The 20,960-nt window shown below is 40.4% G+C and overlaps 1 protein-coding gene and 1 pseudogene across 1 annotated transcript in view; one reads left to right on the top strand and one right to left on the bottom strand.

Annotated features, from left to right (window-relative positions):
• Positions 1–3,061, top strand: part of LOC120437711 — a 44,497-nt gene extending 41,436 nt beyond the window's left edge. The window contains exon 4 of the mRNA XM_039608229.1: positions 1,215–3,061. Within this exon, the coding sequence (XP_039464163.1) occupies positions 1,215–1,246 (32 nt within the window). The 3' untranslated portion in view covers positions 1,247–3,061. The remainder of the gene's footprint in view (positions 1–1,214) is intronic.
• Positions 3,062–14,710: 11,649 nt separating this feature from the next.
• Positions 14,711–18,430, bottom strand: LOC120434412 (annotated as a pseudogene).
• Positions 18,431–20,960: the final 2,530 nt, after the last annotated feature.

Genomic DNA, 20,960 nt, shown 5'->3' with positions numbered 1-20,960 from the left:
TAATTTATCAAAATATCACATATTTGCAAAAGTGCTTCCACGCCGGAGAGCTCTGTTATCCACCCCCACCCCTAACGGCTGCACCTCCCGAAGAATTTTGTCTGGGCTCTTATCTCACTTATTTATTTCAAACAATCAACAGAAAATTTCACCACATAGTTTTATGTAAGGTTTTTAAGGCTGTGGTGTTAATTTTTAAGTAAGACGAGCCCAGCGGCAGCAGCAACGCTAGGCTAACACTAACTAGCTAGCAAGATTTTAAACCTGGTGCTAAACTAAGAGAAGCCACAAAATCAGTTTGAATAAGAGTAAACATTTACTCACCAAGTCAGTGTATCAGGTAAAGATCCACAGCAATGACAACAATAATATCTTGAGCTGACGCTTCTCCAGGTTTGCTCAACATATTCCATAAAAAATGCACCGTGAACATGCGGACTGATCCGAGAGGGAGGAGGACGGTAGTCACGTGGCATTTTCAAAACACATCTTTCATCCTTCCGCACTGAGAAGCAAAACTTCCAGCTTACTTAGTTTTTCTAAGTTAAGACAACTCAAATAAATGGAGTTTATCAGCGTTTTTGCATAAAAAGTACTGGTAACTTATTTAAATTGAGTTCTAATAACAAATTGATAAAAATTGAGTTCAGCCTATTTAATATTTTTAATTAAACACAATATTACATTTTACAGTGTACACAGTCTAGTTTGCTTGGTGTGACAGAGCTGTTATCACTGAAGGTTCAGATGTTTCAGCCTCATAATAAACAAACACATGTTCAGAGACTCGAGGATTTGACCTCCAAAAGTCTCAGAAATGATTTAATGAGCTCTCACAGATCTGCAGCCAAACAGGTCAAATTATATAGAACAGCTGGGTGAACCCAACATGACCTCTGACCCCGAAGGAGCTGTCCGCCCTTTTCATTAGTATATTTTTATTATCATATATATGTTTTGGGGGGTTTTATGGTGAAAACAAGATTCCAGACTGCAGTTTTGGTCAGATCCTGTGTTTTTAAATGAAACACAGAATCATTTCATTTCATTTTTAAATGAAAAAGAAGAAAAATCCACCAGTATGAACATTTTCACACTTTATGAATTATTTTCTAACCTAATCTCCTGAACTAGAAGAGGAAATGGATTCTGTTCTGTTCTTCACTCATCGCCTACCTGACAGCTGACACCTCACACCTGTTTCTCATCTGCAGGTAAATCAGGAGGAGACAGAGATGAACTGTGAATCAGACGATCTGAGGACATAAATGAACTCTCCCGAACATCCAGCACTGATTTTGCTTTATGTATTCTGATTCTCTTGTTGTGCTTTGTTGATTATGATTGGTTCTTAGGTTTGGTTCTTATGCCCTCGTGTTTAGGGTAGGTTTATTTTAGTGTCAAGTCTGCGTCTTTGTGAATTGTTTCTTGGTACATGTCTTATGTCAGTGTATTTAGTTTTGCTTTCCCCCATCTTGTTAGCCCTAATTTCTTCCAGCTGTGTCTCCTATTCCCTGATTACTCCCATATATTTAAGCACTGTGTTTGCCTTTGCCCTTTGCCTCTACATGTGTGGTTTTCCCTCATGGTCCTGTTTAGTTTTTCTCTTCCAGTGCTTCAGTCCTTGGTTCCTATGTCCAGAGTTTTGTTTTTTGGTGAGTTTAATTTATTAAGAGTTTTTTTTTCCCCCCAATAATAAAGCTGTACTTTAAGTTTAACCTCCTGGTTTTGAGTCCTACGTTTGGTTCCTTTCCTGCCTGCTGCCCACAGCCCAACATGACACAAAGTCAAACTGTGTTACAAACATACATGAATTTATGAGGTCTAATCTAAGAATCAGTGAGTGTTTTTGTGTTGGAGCTTCAGGTTCAGCAAATTAACTCTTTTATGTTGGTGTGATTTTATTAATGTGACATTTTCCGCAAATCCAGCCCACTGGAAAACAGTTTGTATTTTCTTCTCTTTTTTAGTTTGTAAATCCATCTCATCAGATTTAACACATTGTACAAACTGCTATAGACTCTGATATTTCTCTCTCTCTCTGATCCTGCACTGAGGAGTTTGACAACCTCCTCAACTTTTCTTTAACCTGACACACTGTTCAGGTCAGATTTGACCTGCTTTGACCTTTGACACCAGCACAAACACCCTAAACTACTTTTTTGGGCTGAAACCTGATGACTTTTCCTAAACTGATACAAAATACACAACACTGAAATTATTTAAATATGTTATACTGTTGTTTAGATGATACAAACTTTTTTACACTGGTGCAGTTTTGGGACAGTTTAAATCGTATCTCTTTAGATGGATTTTCAGATCCACCAGTTTGGCTCAAATGAAGGAACGTTGTGATTTTAGGATATTTTGACACTGTGAAAATGTTCATGTCATGTTTGTGTGGATTTTAAAGAGACAGTGGTGTCAGAGGTCAAAGGGCACCTTGATTCAGCCATGACTGTGATGTCTCTGTTCACAGCATGTTCATCCTGCTGCCCACAGAAACAAACTCCTGCAGTGAATTAGTAAAATAATACATGGAGCACATGATGAACAGAGGTCATACATGTCTGACTCTACAGCTGCTGAAGTGGATTCTGGGTCTCTGACTTCCTCCCACAGTACAAAAACATTAACAGTTGTTTCTCATTTAGCTGTGTATGCTGTGTGTGAATGTGCTGCATGAATGTGTGTTTCATACAGAACTTTATGGTCAGTGACACTAACATATAAACATGAGTACATTATATTAGCACATGAAAGCACAACAGTGTGGCATTAATATTCCAGCAGTGAGGACAGTGTTTAATCAGCAGTCAGTGTGATGAACTGATGCTCTGTTCTCTGGTCTGACCAAAGCTTTAACTCCAAACATCTCTCCACTGTTAGAGCTTCTGCACTCACTGTTTCAGGTTCAGTTCAAATCATGGTTCCTATTTTTATGGCCTGACGGTGTGACGCCTCCACCTACATCACTGAACTGCTCCACTTCTCTACTCTTCTCTGTGTGGCCTTCTTTAAAGAGCCTCTTGGTTTTCGTGTTGTTTTGCTCAGCTGTGCCTTTATCAACACTGTTTTCCTTTGGGTTTTTTTTTTTTTTTTTATATCTCTGTAATTAAATCTTTAAAAAATAAGACTTTTTAAGAGAAAGACGAGTCTAATGAGTGAATTCCTTTTGTAGATGAAGTAACTACAAATGGGGCTTATAGTCACCACGTGGATTCAGGTACAGCGAATACCAGCATGGCTGATGGGTCTGTCTAGCACAGACCCACCGCTGGAACGACAGAATTTTTATACAACAGCAAAAAGCATTAGACACCAAGCAGGCAAAGTTCTTTGTGTTACTCGTATACGACGGAGGACCAAGCCAAGTGTCGTTCCTTCCACTTGACCCCAGTTGCTCTCGTCCGCTCCCTTGTAACACTGCTCTTTTATTGAGGTCACATGAATATACATAGGTTCATTAACATATGACATATACATACAAACAAAGAGTACCTTGCCTGTGCATTGTGTAAGTGTGTGTGTAAGTGTGTGTGTGTGTGTGGGGGGGGGGTCAGAGTGTGACCCCATAAAGACTTCCCTAAACCTGCTGGTCTGGAAGTCCAGCAGTTCATCTAAACAAAAGGCACTTAGACTAAATCAGATATAGATACGTTTATCCTACCATAAAACAATAAGAGAAGGTACGACCTCTCCCATGCTCCCAGGTTGTGGGTGTGAATGCCAGAGCACTCTGGAATGCACACAAAGTCTTTGCAGACTATTAAGGATCAACCCTCTACCAACATGACATTGACTATACAACTCTAAGCATATATGAGTAGATATTTCTAAGCATAAATGACAATCAACAATACAAATCTAACAATGGCCAGAATGAGCCAGAACCAGGTAGCTACAAAAAGAAGGACCAATCAAAACAAGTTGAGGACCTAAGGGGCTACCCGTGTAGCATGGAAATGGTTTGGTTATGAAAAGTCTGACAAAGACCAAAAAACTGTACTATTCAAATTATGCTGCAAACCAGTCCCCACCACAGACTCAAACACGGCAAACCTTTTCTACCACTTACGCAAGAATCGCATGAAACAGTATGGAGAGAGTTTATGGATAAGAAGCAAAAAAAGGCCGTCAGATGCTCAAAGTAAACCTTAGACTCAAACATTAGAACAAGCTTTTCCCCGCAGCACGCTATGTAATAAATACAAAGAAAGAGGTGGCTGTTACAACTTATGTTTAAAAATGTATCATTTCACGCATCGATCGTAACACTCGACTCCAGGTACACCTAGTGGCATACTAAAACATAGAGGAGACCGGGCCTTAGTGATTGCTGCACCTAAACTTTGGAGCAGTCAAACAATTTGTATTTTAATGATCAGAAACTGACCTCACAGCCCATTGTTCATTTAGTGAGCTGGTTTCAGTCATTATGCAAATGTACTGTTTTTAAGGTTGGAGAAACCTGCAGTCAGCTGAGACTGAAGAAGTCACTTGGATGAGTGACGAAACGTTTCTCCCAGTGAAAACGCTACGTCCAGATGAACAGATTCAACCTTTTTGGGACACTTTTACAGAGTTAAACACGATTAGTAACCGATAACACACCCAGTGTACTACACACACTGTGTGCAGGACTTTGGTGTTTGCATAGATGAAGATTATGCAAACTGCTGAGCTGTTGAACCAGCTGATCCAACCCTCGTGCCAGCTGTGGCACGCGAAGGTAATAACTGATGGCACGACCATAGCTGGACTGGCCATCGGGCATACCGGGCATTTGCTCGGTGAGCCAATGATTTTTTTTTTTTTTGCAACGGTATAAACAATGAGAGGTGGTGGATTGGCCAGATGCTGGTCGGTGTGTAAAAATAACTCAGTTGTTTGGTGGTGGCTATGGCGGAGCTTCTACAGAGGCCAGCAGGTGGATGACGGAAAGGGGAGGCAGGAGAAGCAGACCCGAGGCGTCCACCAGTCCGAGTGTCAGGTGAACTGAACTTCAGGTAAGAAGTTATGACCTGCAGTCTATCTGGGTCAGATATAAACCAAGTTTAGGTGGAGTTTATTTTCGTTGTGCTGACTTTTTACAGTCAGTTACAATAACTCGTACTGCGACATGACAGAGTTTTCATCAGCATTGTTGTAGCGAACTTTATTTTATTCATAAGGTTAGTTAGTAGAGTTGCCAATCATCCTGTACAAATGGAATCGTCCCTCATTCAGAGAAAATATTACACTTTTCGTATTGAGGTGAAAATGAACACAGTTTGTCCCGGACTTCAGCTAGAATGAAAAAGTTATTCTGTGTCTTTGCTGCACAGCTGCCTCTTCTTCTCTCACTCTCTCCCCTCCCTCTCCTGTTTCTACTTCAATCATGAAACTGATCAATGATCAGCTAATCGGCTTTTCTCTCTTGTTTATTTATCGCCCACTTTGCGCCAGAAAGAGGAAACCAGCAGATGTCGCGTTAAACAACAGCAGCAGTTTAAGCTTGATCAGCTGTTGTTAGAATTTATTTAATATTAATTTCTAGTATCAGCTGATGTTTGCTGGAGCCACAGCTGTAAAAGCTGCTGGTCATGATATCGGTTTGGTTATCTGGTGAGAGGGAAACATGAAGATGAAACCAGGAGATGTCCTTACTGAATCATCAAAGCTGAACAGGTGATGGAGAAACAGGTTTACCTTTTAGGTGACATGAATGAGTTGAAGGGAAGTTATAAACTGTTTCTGAGAGACAAATAACACCAGGATCCTTTTCTACGTAGCTGACAGCTGGTAACTGTGCAGGGGCGGGTCTAGCAAAGTGTTGCCAGGGGGCCAGTTCAGCTATGGTTATGGAGTTCTTGTTATGGATAAAAAGTGTTTGTTTTTTTTTGTTTCAAAATAGCTGATAACTATTCGCTGATAGCTGCCAACATCTGCAAACAAATATAATTCTATAAAGTGGTTCTATATAGTGTGTAACTGTTAATATAGAGCGTTATTAAATTTATTGGTAATGCAATCATATGCCACACTGGCTTCTGAGGAAATTTTAGATGGCACTCGTCATCAGAAAGGTTGCCTACCCCTGCTTTAGGCTGAGCTGGAGTCAGTTACACAAACAGATTGAACAGGGTGTGTTCTGTTCAGCACCTGCATGTAAAACAGAAGCAAAGCTGTTCCTGTGAAATGAAAGTGAAAGCCTCTCTGAGCGGCTCCCTGTAGAAAATGGAGGCTGAGCTCAGTCAGAATGGAGGAGTGTTTGAGACGTGCAGAAAAACAGTCACAGCTTTGTGTCGGCCTCTGAGGGCTCAGGGCCGTCCTGTTGTCATGTTATCAAGTGCATGACGGCTCTCTGCACACACTTTGAGTCCTTATTCACATTTTCTATAAGTCCTCATCTCTGTGGACCTGAGGGATTACCCACAGTTCATAGTGCTTTGATGTTCAAAGCATTAAGAACAAGGATGGAAATAAATAAATAACCAAACCGAAGGTTCAGAGGAATGTAGCTCATCATAAAAATCTGTACAAAAGTTTTTGTTAATGAACAAAACATTTATTTTTTTTATTTCTATAAACAGTGAAAAACAGGAACTTTCTGTCATTTAATTGTTTCTCTGTTACTTCATTCATTTAGTTTAGTACGAGTGGTCATGGCAGAATAGTTCCTCCTTCACATTCTCCAAAAACTTCCATTAGGCCAATTTGGACTCTTTGCTGCCGTTTACAGGTTTGGAAACTAATTTAAGAAAAGACAAAAGAATAAAACTCTGAAAATGAATCAAATGATACTGATTTTAAATGTGAGCATAATTCCACTAAAAAGGCTTTTTATTTTCAGGAGCTGGTTGTTTGAGGCTGTCAGACACTCAGTTTTTGATGATGATGCTTGAATTCAAACAGGCAGACAACATGAAAGATGAGGAAATCCCTGAGCACTGTGCAGAGGACTCTGAGGATCCTCAGCCGTCACTGTGACACGTGCCTGTATGTGCACATCTTTACTTTTAATAAGATGTTTCGACATTCAGACATGAATCTAACACAGTAACAGCTGCCTTTGTTTCAGATCCAGCAGAGAAGAAGAAGCTCATCCCAGTTCACTGACAGAGACAAAGTTTTGTCACTGTGATAACGACTCTGAGCCGATGACAGCTCTGATAACTCTGATAACATCTCCCTCTCAGTAATAACCGCTCCCAGCAGCAACTGCCACAGGCAAATGGGCATGAGGCAGGATAGTTTCACTGTTAGACTTCCTGCACTTACAGTGAAACAGTCTTTGCAATTCAAATCTGTGTGACTCATTTAAGTTTTCTTGTCCTGACAGTGAAACTCTCACAGATACAGATGTGATGCTGCCGCACATGTTAGTAAATCTGACCCTAAATCTAAATCTTCTTTATAATTTCAGCCTTTGTAGTGAACACATGTTTTTCAAACACCAGAGTCAGAACACTGTGGAAAAGTAAGATGCACGTTTTGTAGTCCATCTTCTGGTCATTGTAGTTTTTACCCTGTGGACATCCAGCATCATTTTGTTAAAGAGACAAGTGTCGTTCTCAGCACACAGCTCGGTTATTTCCTAACTCCTTATCGGTTCTTCTACCGACCTTTCCTTCACCTCAGTGGTGTTTTCACCTAGGTCAGAGAAATGAGGTTACGAAAGGAGACAGGAGAGACCTTTAGAGCACATAGGTAATGGCTGCACTGAGCATGAAGGTGTGTTTGAAACATGCTGAAGCACGTCTAGTGCAATGATTACAGTCTGCTCCGGGGCAGCTGGAGAGTCGTGTTTGGTGTTTTTCCCGTGACAATCTCCGCTTTAAAAAAACAGAATAACAGCCAGAAACTTCTTCTTAACAGAAAATAGTCTTTGAATGTTTTTTTTTTTCATTTTCTAGGATCCATTAGAGTAACAGTGGATACAAAGTGATGTTAGTGGAGAATTTTCATAATGTTTAGTAAAAAGTGTGAAGGTTGGCAGTTTGATTATGGTTGTTCAAATCTGTCCCAAACTGATTTCCTGTTCTTTGTATGTTTGTCATACTTAAATGTTTCAGATCAGGAACATGTAGGTTTGAATTTGTTCCCTTAATAACAAACACCTCCATTTACAAACTTAATTTTGTGTTTTCTTTGTTTAATATTTTAATGTGTTTGATCTGAAACATTTAAGTGTGACAAAAATACAAAAACCAGGAAACCAGGAAGGAAACAAACACTGTTTCACACCTCTGTGTGTTTGTTTCCATCTTATGTTCTTATATGTTGTTTGTTTGAAACAACACATAAACTACAAACTGGTCAGACATTAGAAATGAATTGTTCCTCTGAGTATTTTAACCTGCTGTTGTGTTGCTTTTGTGTGCTGGTGTCACTGATGGCTGCTACTGCTGTGACAGCAGACACACAAATAGTATGATGTCATCAGAAATCACTCTGGAAATACTCTGAAAAAAAGATGGTTTATGGTTTAAAACATACCAGCATAGCCAGTGAAGATGAGCCAGAACCAGGTAGCTACAAACATAAGGACCAGTAAAAACACGTCGAGGACCTTATTGCTAAACGAGGGGCTATCTGTGTAGCATGAAAATGGTTTGGTTATGAAGTCTGACACGGACCGGAAAACTGTGCTATTCAAATTATGCCGCAAATCCGTGTGGAAAATTATTGCCTGCCTGATAAGTGATTAACAGTTTGTTGTTCTGTGTGAGACTAGGAATGGGGATGGAGGAGCATCATGACCACAGGAGAGTACCTGGAGAAGGAACAGACACACACTTCCACGCATTGTTTGAGTACGGGGAGGAGAACACAACTGACTACTTGCACATTGAACTGTTGAAATAAGAATAATAATAATGGATTGCATTTATATAGTGCTTTTCAATTCCACTATTCATTCACACACTGGTGGAGGCAAGCTACAGTTGTAGCCACAGCTGCCCTGGGGCAGACTGACAGAAGCGAGGCTGTCATACCACGCCATCGGCCCCTCTGGCCATCGCCAGTAGGTGAAATGGCTGTCTCAACATGTTTCCTATCAACTTATTCATGGCATGTCTATCTTTACAGCTTCTGCGTCACCAGTTCCTACACAAAGACAAAACAAACTGTGTTTCACCTCTACCCTAGAAATAAATCTAAGTAATATCTGTATGTGTAAGCCTGCATTATAACCACTTATTCTAGAAATCAAAACGAAATAAAACATTTTCTACTCCTAAAATCTTCACTAGTTTTCCCCAAAGCATATCTTTTATTCAAAGTGTCCCGCAGTTTCCCTTTAAGTTTGGTATACAGCTTCTTATGAACACCGGCATTTTATCTTCTACACAGGATTCAGTTCATTTTAATCCTTTAACTTAAACATGAAAATAACAATTTCTGCCTCAGTTTTACCATATCTAAATTATCAAACACCCCAAAAGTCATAAAATGATCCTAAAACCCATTTCAAATTAAACCTTAAATCCCCCCTTTTGACACATCTTATGTGTCACAAACTCAAAATCCTTCACTCGAGCTTAGGAAATTAAAGAAAAAGGTTAGTCATATCATTTCTCAAAACACCTCAGCCATCCTCCTCTCAGGTATATCTGCAAACCTGTGTTTAAGGAATGAAATCAATTTAATCATCATGTCAAATCTTTTCGAACTCCTGGCTCCATCCAGAGCCTGCATCCTTGGAACTTCCTAGAAACAAAACCTGTGTGTTAACCCGAACTTCACATTTCATACTCAGTTTTCCTCACTTATGATCCAATCTGTGTTATAAAAAGAAAACTTAAAACAGAACAGTTATCAGTCATGTGTTTAACCTTAGTCCAGTCTTTATCTAAGTGTCCAGTCGCTCCAACCTTTAGTCCACCTCGTCCGTCCAGTCACGTCCATTTACACACATTCACTCACACACATTCACACCAGGTATTGCTGATAGTGGAGACTCCCGCGCAAATAATCAGATTCTCCACCCTCAGCAACATGAGCTCATTCATTTGTTTTATTTTGTTTTCTAGGAAAATAGTTCTTTATGCTTTTGGACTGGATTAGCTCGCGGCAATCCTTTTAAACAGGGACTTTCAATCTGATCAGGTCCCCACAGGTAGCCTTCTCCTCAGCCAGTTATAATCTGGAAAAGGTCACCTTATGTTTGTTCTCCCAGAAATTTTTACAGCGCTGTTATTCCCTCTTGCAGGCCTGCTTAGAACAAAAATGAGAAAAAAGAGAGCTGATTATTTCCTCATCAAAGCACAAAAGAAAATCACCTGCCTGGTTTTCTCTAAGTGCACTGTTACAAAAATAATGGGCCCCCTTAGACATGTCCATGTTTAATAAAACTCCCTCTATTAAAATAAGAAGAACACCCAAAGCAAACTGACCGAATCAACCCATCACTACAACAACAACCTCAAAAATCTTAAACACAGAAAATTTTGCTTATTAATCTATCCATATGCTGTTGGGATTAGAACTTCAGGGTCACAAAAGTTTTGCCCTACTTGACTAATACTTACATAGTCTGAAATCAGACTTAAATCACTCCCTCTGTTCATTTTCCCCACATCATATTTCAGTTGCCTCAGGTTCTTCAGCATCCTAAGACTCTGAGGTCAACTGACATAATTTCACCTGCTCAATACACAGAAAATCTTGTTAAAAGCCACACAATTTGCACACCATCATCACTAAATTCTAAATTTCTTTTCTAAAATCTACTACACACTAAGCGATTTGGACAAGATGATAAACAGACTCACACGCTCAACATGCTATCTAATATTCATGAGCTCTCTTGTAATTCTAAGGTTAATGCATTTTCTGTTTGTGTGTGTGAGTTTGTATGTTTCTTTTGGCAGTGTTTCAGACCCCTTCACAATTTTCCACTTAAACAGTCAGTTTTCTCTTTCCCCAGGTTTGCTAACCCAAATTTTGATTTCCCACATTAACCCTTTAAGACCGACCAGAGAACCAAGTCCACCAGAGCTTATATTATATTCTTACATGCTGTAGTGCCATTTTTGGGAGCATTTCAAGTTGCTATACATCAATACAACCACTACAGCCTAAATTTATATAATATGTATGCATTAAGTGCAGAGTAATTACATAAATTGCAAAAAAGTGCAATAAACTACAAAAAAATTGAAAATAGTTTTTGTTTTTTTAACATATATTTCTAGTTAGAGAAATTTAAGAGGCTTATCCCTCAAAACTGTAAATATAAAAAAGTTGCACAAAATAGTTTCCAACCACAGGAAATTTATTTTGAGTGTCTTCATAGTTTTATTTTTGAAATACACCAATTTTTATATACTGCAGGAAAAACGAAAATAAATATTATAGTGCAAATTTGCAAAAAAGCAGCATATGCATCAAAATAAACTATTTCCAGCAGTGGAAATAAATAAATAAATAGTTTATTTGAGTTCGAACTCAAATGCAATTTGAGTTCTACGCATCCCAGAAACAACACAGAAAGTCATAAAGTCAAACATAATTTTTAAAATCACCAGTATAGGCTCATGAGGCCCTGGTCGTAAAAAGAAACTACATTTCCGCAAAATGACGTCACTTCCGGTTTCGGGCAGGTCATGGCGGACATGCAATAGTTCGCGCTGACGTCTATAGAGATGTGACGTCATTCAGGGGTAAAACCGCAAAGGATTCTGGGAACCCGAGGCAAGAGGTACTAGCGCACCCAGGCTTTCAATTGAAATCAGTTACACAGCGACAAAAAGAAACAAAAAATGGCAAGAAGTTGTTGTATTATTAACTGCAATAGCCGATCGCATGACAGCCACGGGAAGCCAACGGGTAAAGAGATCGGTTGTTATCGGATTACGTCGTTGAAGATAAATTGATCGAGCCATGTTTCAGAAGTAACAAACAGGCGACGGATGGCCTGGATTGCAGCCATTCAAAGACCAAATATAACGTCCCAGAGCACTCCAGCTCACATGTTAGTCTGCTCCAAGCATTCCCACAAAGGTCAGTGTTTTGTAGTAGTTAATACGTCATTTTTCATAACGGTTACAAGCAAGTCTGGCGCTGAACAGAAATTGTCGCGCTATGCTCCTTTGTTTATTGTGCATTAATAGTGAATTGTCCTGACACAATATCGTGTTTCGCTTCTGTTATTACCACGGTACATTGACAAAAACATATACTTTTATTCACAGGATAAAACAGTTGTTTTGTATCACTAATTGCCCAGTACGATTACAGCATACAATATTATTGTCACTGCTACATTTCTGTAATGCGTACCAGAAATTATTTCCACTACTAATTAATTACCATTGAGCTCAAAGGTCCTATTAATAAACGGTTAACAAATGTGTATTTATGAAGATGATTTGTGAGACTGGTAAACTTACCTTTGTTCGTACGATGGTCTTTCGTTCTACACGGTGCATTTCAAGGTCCTGTACCCATCCGTCGGTAAACTGTACCTCGGCTTGTGTATGTGTATGTACTCACTCCAAGAACCGTATAATTATAAATATGAGCGTGGTGAAAGTTGGGCAGCACGCTAACATTTTTTGTCCACTCTGTGTGCTCGTAAGGATCTGAACCTTTCACTCCTTTGATTTTTTTCCTCGTATCTTTTCTTTGCCTTTTCGTCGAGTCTGTCTTTGTACGGTCCGGCATTATTCTCCTTCGTTTTGTACATTCCTTTTTTGGGGGGCAAAGAAAAACCAAGAAGGTATTGGAACCGGAGAATGAACGTTTTGCGGTGCTGCAAATGCTTGCATTTGATGCGGTACTTGGATTGTTTTGCCACGAGTTCCCGGCATGCAATGCGCGAAAGTCACGTGGTCTGTCAATCTCTATTCCAAGTAGGAAGTGTTATGAACAGCTGATCGGATCGGCAAAGCGTGTTTCTGGAATATTATGTTTTTGTTGCTGCAAGCGCTTTTTATGCAGTTTTTGCAAAGCTATATGTGGAAGAAAACTGTGACCTAGGACAAGCTGATGGCATAAGATGTAAGTACAACTCCTCCGGTTTCATATGCAAAAAAAATTATTGCGCTAGCTTACGTGGTTGCAGTGCTACCGAGATTTAAAAGTAGTTGCGCAAAACGGAGCGTGCCCGCTCCGACCGGTTTTAAAGGGTTAAATAACAGCATTCCTTGTCCTCACCTCCTGCTCCGCTGTCCTCTCTCACTTCAACAGTCCAAAACAACCAGTTCTCTTTCCGAGACCGAATCCACTCTTGGGTTCGGTCTCCTCTGTGTACACCTGGCTGCCGTTAAGGCACAGGTTGTTCAGGTCCCTGTTGTTCTGCTTAGAGCGGCCCACCAGGGAGAAAGGACCCAAAGACACCTTGCTGTCAGAGCTGCCGGTTCGTTGGTGTCCCAATTTGCATTTCTTCTTAACATCAGGAGAGTTGACATTGAGACCAGATGAGCGGCTGCCACTCAGAGATGAATTCTTCTTGGGCAGCGTCCCCAGTGTGGACATGGACTGTGAGATGTTACGCTGCAAGTTTGAGTTTTGGGCAAAGAGCCTTTTGAGCTTAGATTTCTTTTTCTCGTCCATGTTATTGCTCTTTGGAACTGCATTCCTTGTCTTCAGCCAGGAGTGAGAGCTTGCTTGTGAGGTTCAGGGACACATGGCGCTGTAAACACTTCAACCAAAAACTTGGCCTGAACGTTTCTAGTAATGTTAACCTATAACTTTCTTCCGACCGCTGCATGTGGAAAATTGATCCAGGTCTGCTTGCACCTACAGATAACAAAACTGAGACATTTTCATTATTATCATCAGTGCTTAAACAACCCGTTTCTCTCTCTTTCCGGTCAAAAATACCAATTATGTCATGTATACAAGTGTAAGCGTGTCTTCATTGCATTTTTTATGTATTCATGTTAATGTTCAGTGAGTGTAAGCTGTGTCTTCATTGCAATTTTTATTTTATAATCAGGTTTAATTTATGCATCTTTTCACTGAGCTGTGGATTCAAACTGTTTCACTTCTGATTCTTTCCAAAAATAATTTCACATGTAACAATTTGTGTATGTGTGTTTTCTATTCATTCATGTAATTGTTAGTTCATGTATTTATTTTTCTTGGTCTTTCTCTTTTCTTTTCTTTCTTTTTTTTTTTTTTGGTGGACAATCCTAAACCTCCATGATTTAGCTTCCATTTTCAATCCAATTATATCCTGTACTCTCGCACTCAAACTCGTCCAGGCTTGACCTCTCACTGGTCCCTGTCCCTCTTCTCACAGTGTCCTGTTTGGCCTTCAAATCTCCAGGAAACACAGGCTCAACTCAGCTGTTTCTTCTTCTCTGTTTCTTCTCTGTTAATCTTTCAGTCTTTTCTTGTAGGTTAGGTCCCAGCATGGCAAATATCCAGTGCCTTCAAACAGTCATGTCACTTGTCAGGTTTCCAGCTTGTAATTCAAAGCTCATGTTCCATCAGTGGTATTCCTACATGTCAGTTATTTCAAGGAAAACATTTTCAACAGGCAAACAGCAAAAAAGTACTGCTCAAAGCTGCTTGACCTCTTATCTCCAATTTTCCCGGAGTCCATTAACTGAAAAAATAAATATAAATAAATAAAATACAATAAGGCAAAATACAAAAATCTATGGCACATAGACAAAACAATAATTCCTTCAAAGAAAAATCCCATGTTCTAGAAACAAATGTAAAACTGTAACTGAATTAAAAAGAAAAATACGTTAATATTCTGCGATGTTCATTTGTCTGAGACTGAGCCTGATCCTTGGTGGTGTCCCATCTTTTGTACAAGTTCATCAATGTTCGGAGTCAGGCTCTGAGCTGAGGAAATCCTCAGGATTGAGTCAAGATGTCTATCAGTAAGACGGCTCCGGTGTGATGTTTTGTTTAGCTTCATGAACGAGAGCGTCTGAGCAGCTTGGATGCGCAGCTGAGGCATCGTGCCAGGGATGAAACGTGCAAATTCAGCAGCACCCAGTCTCTCATATTTTTCCCTCAGTGTGTCATTGCACTGGAGCTCAATCAACTCCATTTAGAGGTTTGGTGGTGCGCTTTCCACGTCAACTCCAAAAGGATTGGCGAGCAGTTCAAACCTGCTTTTTTGAGCTTCAAAGTCAGCAAATCAGCGTCGGAGGTCGGTGGCAAGTATGTTGAGTTTATCAGCAAACTGTGCACTCTGGAACACAGCGGTGGAGAGCTTCTTTTTCATGGTCTGGCAGCTGGGGGAAATGGCTCATGTTGTCTTTCCGCATCTGCATCTCCCACAGACTCAGCTTGGTTTTAAACGCCTTCACCGTACTGTACATATCAGAGATGACACGCCCCTGTCCCTGCAGTTGTAGGTTCATCACATTCAGATGGTTTGTGATGTCGCACAGAAACGCCATTTCACACATAAATGTTTCATCTCGGAGCTCTGTTGTGTCTTTCCCTTTGCTTTCCATGAACAGACAGATCTCCTCACGTAGCTGGAAACATCTTTGCAGCACCTTTCCCTGGCTTAGCCATTGCACATCTGTGTGATAGGGCAAGTCACCATACTCTGTATCTAACTCGCCCAGAAATGCCTTGAACTGGCAGTGATTTAAACCTTTGGCGCTGATGAAGTTAACTGCACGCGTTATGATGGTCATTACATGTTCCATTTTCAAGGCTTTGCCACATAACAACTCCTGGTGTATTATGCTGTGATAAGCTGTCAGCTCCTCTGTGACATTTTCGTCCGATATCCTCTCACGTATCCTTGCCACCAATCCACTCCTGTGTCCACACATCGCGGGTGCTCCATTTGTTGTCTATACCACGAGTTTATCCCAAGGCAGCCCCTTGTCTGCCTCTTATCTTGTAGTTGTGCCATGCATAGGATATAACGCCAAAAACTCTTCTGTTTTGCTCAGGGTGGACTCCACTCCACAAAATGAAAAATGACAGCTGGGCAATATCAGTTGTGTCTGTACTCTCATCCACAGCAAGAGAATATGTCATGAAATCTTTTCCCTTTTCCACAAGCTGTTCTTTTAGATTGGTGGAAAGCTGGTCTGCATGTTCAGTAACCGTGTTTCCGGCCCGCGGGCCTTGGCTTTGACATTTCTGCTCTAAATGGATGAGCTGCCTCGTAACCCTCTGATCTTTTAACTAAAAATACAGAAAATAGAACTCAGCTGATAAGATGCTTCTGATAGCGCCAAATCACAACAACAGTCGCCTCAAGGCGCTTTATATCTCAATCTTAAACATGATCAACCTATCTCTAATAATCGGCTATGTACCACAGGCCTTCAAGCTGGCTGTAGTTAAACCTTTACTTAAAAAGCCATCTCTAGACCCAGCTGTCTTAGCTAATTATAGGCCAATCTCCAACCTTCCTTTCATATCAAAAATCCTTGAAAGAGTAGTTGTCAAACAGCTAACAGATCATCTGCAGAGGAATGGCTTATTTGAAGAGTTTCAGTCAGGTTTCAGAGCTCATCACAGCTCAGAAACAGCTTTAGTGAAGGTTACAAATGATCTTCTTATGGCCTCTGACAGTGGACTCATCTCTGTGCTTGTCCTGCTAGACCTCAGTGCAGCGTTCGATACTGTCGACCATAATATCCTATTAGAGCGATTAGAACATGCTGTAGGTATTACAGGTACTGCGCTGCAGTGGTTTGTATCATATCTATCTAATAGACTCCAATTTGTACATGTAAATGGAGAGTCCTCCTCACACACTAAGGTCAGTTATGGTGTTCCACAGGGTTCAGTGCTAGGACCAATTCTGTTTACATTATACATGCTTCCCTTAGGCAGCATCATTAGAAGACATAGCATAAATTTTCACTGCTATGCAGATGACACGCAGCTCTATCTATCCATGAAGCCAGGTAACACACACCAATTAGTTAAACTGCAGGAATGTCTTAAAGACATAAAGACCTGGATGGCCGCTAACTTTCTGCTTCTTAATTCAGATAAAACTGAGGTTATTGTACTCGGCCCTGAAAATCTTAGAAATATGGTATCTAAGCAGATTCTTACTCTGGATGGCATTACCTTGGCCTCCAGTAATGCTGTGAGGAAACTTGGAGTAATTTTTGACCAGGACATGTCCTTCAACGCACATATTAAACAAATATGTAAGACTGCTTTCTTCCATTTGCGCAACATCTCTAAAATTAGAAATATCCTGTCTCAGAGTGACGCTGAAAAACTAGTTCATGCATTTATTACTTCCAGGCTGGACTACTGTAATTCTTTATTATCAGGATGTCCTAAAAACTCACTGAAAAGTCTTCGGCTAATCCAAAATGCTGCAGCAAGAGTACTGACAGGGACTAGAAAGAGAGAGCATATTTCTCCTGTTTTGGCTTCCCTTCATTGGCTTCCTGTTAAATCCAGAACTGAATTCAAAATCCTGCTCCTCACATACAAGGTCTTAAATAATCAGCCCCATCTTATCTTAATGACCTTGTAGTACCATATCACCCTATTAGAGCACTTCGCTCTCGCTCTGCAGGCCTACTTGTTGTTCCTAGATTATTTAAAAGTAGAATGGGAGGCAGAGCCTTCAGTTTTCAGGCCCCTCTTCTGTGGAACCAGCTTCCAGTTTGGATTCGGGAGACAGACACTATCTCTACTTTCAAGATTAGGCTTAAAACTTTCTTTTTGCTAAAGCATATAGTTAGGGCTGGACCAGGTGACCCTGAATCCTCCCTTAGTGATAGACGTAGGCTGCCGGGGATTCCCATGATGCATTGAATTTTTCCTTTCCAGTCACCTTTCTCACTCACTATGTGTTAATAGACCTCTCTGCATTGAATCATATCTGTTATTAATCTCTGTCTCTCTTCCACAGCATGTCTTTATCCTGTTTTCCTTCTCTCACCCCAACCGGTCACAGCAGATGGCCGCCCCTCCCTGACCCTGGTCCTTCCCACTGTTGCCAAAGTGCTTGCTCATAGGGGGTCATATGATTGTTGGGTTTTTCTCTGTATTTATTATTGTGCGATCTACTGTACAATATAAAGCGCCTTGAGGCGACTGTTGTTGTGATTTGGCGCTATATAAATAAAATTTAATTGAATTGAATTGAATTTATATTGTACAGTAGATCCCACAATAATACATTCACAGCAACACAGAGACCGGGCCTTTGTGATTGCTGCACCTAAACTTTGGAGCAGTCTGACTCTTCAAATAAGGATCTCTCCAACACTAGACATTTTTAAATCCCATCTGAAAACACATCTTTACTGACTAGCTTTTAATTGTGACTGAGGTTTTGTTTTGTTCTCATTGTGTGTTTGTTTTACTTCTTATTCTGTACAGCACTTTGGTCAACCTGTGTTGTTTTTATTTGTGCTTATAAATAAACTGATTGATTGAATTTACAATGCTTTGATAGCAGCCATTCCACAACTCTCTGTGAATGGAACAATTTGCATTTTAATGATCAGAAACTCACCTCACAGCCCATTGTTCATTTAGTGAGCTGGTTTCAGTCATTGTCAGAGATGGGCAGTAACGCGTTACTTGTATCTGATTACTTTTTTCAAGTAACGAGTAATGTACGGGATTACTATTGCAAAAATGGTAATTAGATTACCGTTACTTTCCCGTAGGAACGCTGCGTTACTGCGTTACTAAAACCGTGATTTTTTTGCGAGAATGTCTCATGACAATGACGTAGGCGAGTGCGACGTTCCTGACAACAGCTGTGTGCAGATCAACAATGGACAATATATCCAGTGCGGGAGAGAGTATGAGCGTGCAGCGTTTAAAGCGTGGAAGTACTGACCTTATTTTGAGTTTGATTCCATAAAAAGTGACAAAAACATCACCGTTGTGCGTGGGAAGAAAACTTCTTTTTACAGCGAAAAAACCCCCTAAACTTTCAAGCAAGCACTGAGTGCGCTACGACGTAATGGAAAATTCACAGAGAAACTCGCGGATTCTTCAACTGACCGCTGCAGCACACCTGCACCAGGGTAAACCTCCGCCTACCCCACTCCTCCTTTAAAGGTGAAAATAGAGCAACAGGACCGCTAGTCTTTGATTTTATTTATTTTCTGCTGTGTTTTACTTGCATCTATTTGAAAGAGTGAGTGTAAGCACACAAAAATATTTTATTTTATGTGCTGGAATGTGCAGAAAATAGGTTTAAATATTAAACAAATTTCTTCCAGTCAGAGAATGTTGCATATAATTAAGTTTTTGCTTGATGCATAAAGTTAAAAGATTTAAAGTTTTAAAAAGAGACATTTTCATTTGATTACATTGTATGATGGATTATGCTGAAAAAGTAGAATTGGGCTGAAAGATCTATCGCTTTATCACCTATTCAGGTTGTAAATCGTGTTTTTAAAAACTAACTAAGTATATAAGTAATTAATTAAAATAAGTAATCAGTAAAGTAACGGGATTACTTTTTGGGGGAAGTAATCAGTAATTAGTTACTGATTACTTTTTTCAAGTAACTTGACCAACACTGGTCATTGTACAAATCAAATCAAAATCAAATCAATCAAAAAGGGTTTTATTGCCAAATGTTGAGCAGGTTTACAACATTAGGAAATTGCTGCGCTCCTTAGTGAAAAAGTTATTGTTTATAAGGTTGTGGAAACTTGCAGTCAGTTGAGACTGAAGAAGTCACTTGGATGAGTGATGAAATGTTTCTCCCAGTGAAAACGCTACGTCCAGATGAACAGAATCAACTTTTTGGGACACTTTTACAGAGTTAAAGATGATTACTAATAGATAACACACTCAGTGTACTAAACACACTGTGTGCAGGACTTTGTTTGGTGTTTGCATAGATGAAAATTATGCAAACTGCTGATCTGTTGAACCAGCTGATCCAGCCTTTTGTCTGAGCTGGAGTCAGTCACGCACACAGGTTGAACAGGGTGTGTTCTGTGCAGCACCTGCTCTCTGAGCATCTCCCTGTAGAAAATGGAGCCTGAGCTCAGTCAGATCTATGAGGTGCTGTAAGGGACATTATTACTGAAACACTCTCATACACTCCACTGAAAACCAAGGCATTTCAGTTGTACAGGAAGTTGTTTCCTCACAAGGAAAATGAAGGGAAAAGTGGACCATTTCAAACATACAGCTGTCTACTCAGCAACCTGCTAGCAGCCATGTTGCTAAATGAAGCAGCTGCATTACTTAACAATATATTAGCTTCAGCAGAGACCATCAGAACTCTGTCAAATGCGACAGCTATGGGGAAGCAGACTGTTGCAAGACTGTGGTCAAGTGAGCCCTCCATGCAAAGTACAGTCAAGCTAGACGCTCACCTACAATCTTGTTGCACTTTTCTTATGTATATTACGGTACGGGTGCCAACTGGCTTAGAAACACGAGTCTTCTGGATACTGGCATTTTCACTATTTTACTATTATCACTATTTTACTTCTCAATCCCTTTCGAGTTTTGAAATATTAGCTAGATGTGGAGGTGTGTGGAAATCAGAAGGCAGAACAAAGACCTCATATTGTCTTTTTTTCTTTTTTTTTTGCCTGTCCCGTTTGGTTCTTTTGCCATCAGAATTATTGTCTAAAGGCGAAGAAAGATGCCCAACGGATTTACTTTACCAAATGGACCATCCCAGCCTTGCCGTAATGGTCTATTTGATTCACCTTTTATTGTTTATTTTATTTTTTATTTTATTTTCACTTGCTAGATACGGGACAGACTTAAATGAGGAAAAGAAAAGGGAGAAAGAAAGAGGGGGAAAAAGAGGGTGTGTAGAGAGGGCACCCCACCCTTGGAGTGGCCCGAGCGAGCCCCAGGCTCCAGGCCCCGACAAGCAGCCACCAAGGAGTGAGCCGGTGTGTACCTGGACGCCCATCCCCGGACACAAAGAACCACCAACGCACCGATGTCTGAGGGCGTCTGCCACTGGCAGGGGAAGTGGTGGGGGAGATAGGCCTCCATACCTTGGAGGGCCTGAGATGTCCCCAGAGAGGTGGCGTCTGATACCCAACCTGACATATGGACACAGA

Source organism: Oreochromis aureus, linkage group 3 (assembly GCF_013358895.1).
Source record: "Oreochromis aureus strain Israel breed Guangdong linkage group 3, ZZ_aureus, whole genome shotgun sequence".
Classification (NCBI taxonomy): domain Eukaryota; kingdom Metazoa; phylum Chordata; class Actinopteri; order Cichliformes; family Cichlidae; genus Oreochromis; species Oreochromis aureus.
Note: the sequence above shows the minus strand (reverse complement) of the source record. Positions and strands in the feature narration are given on the sequence as shown.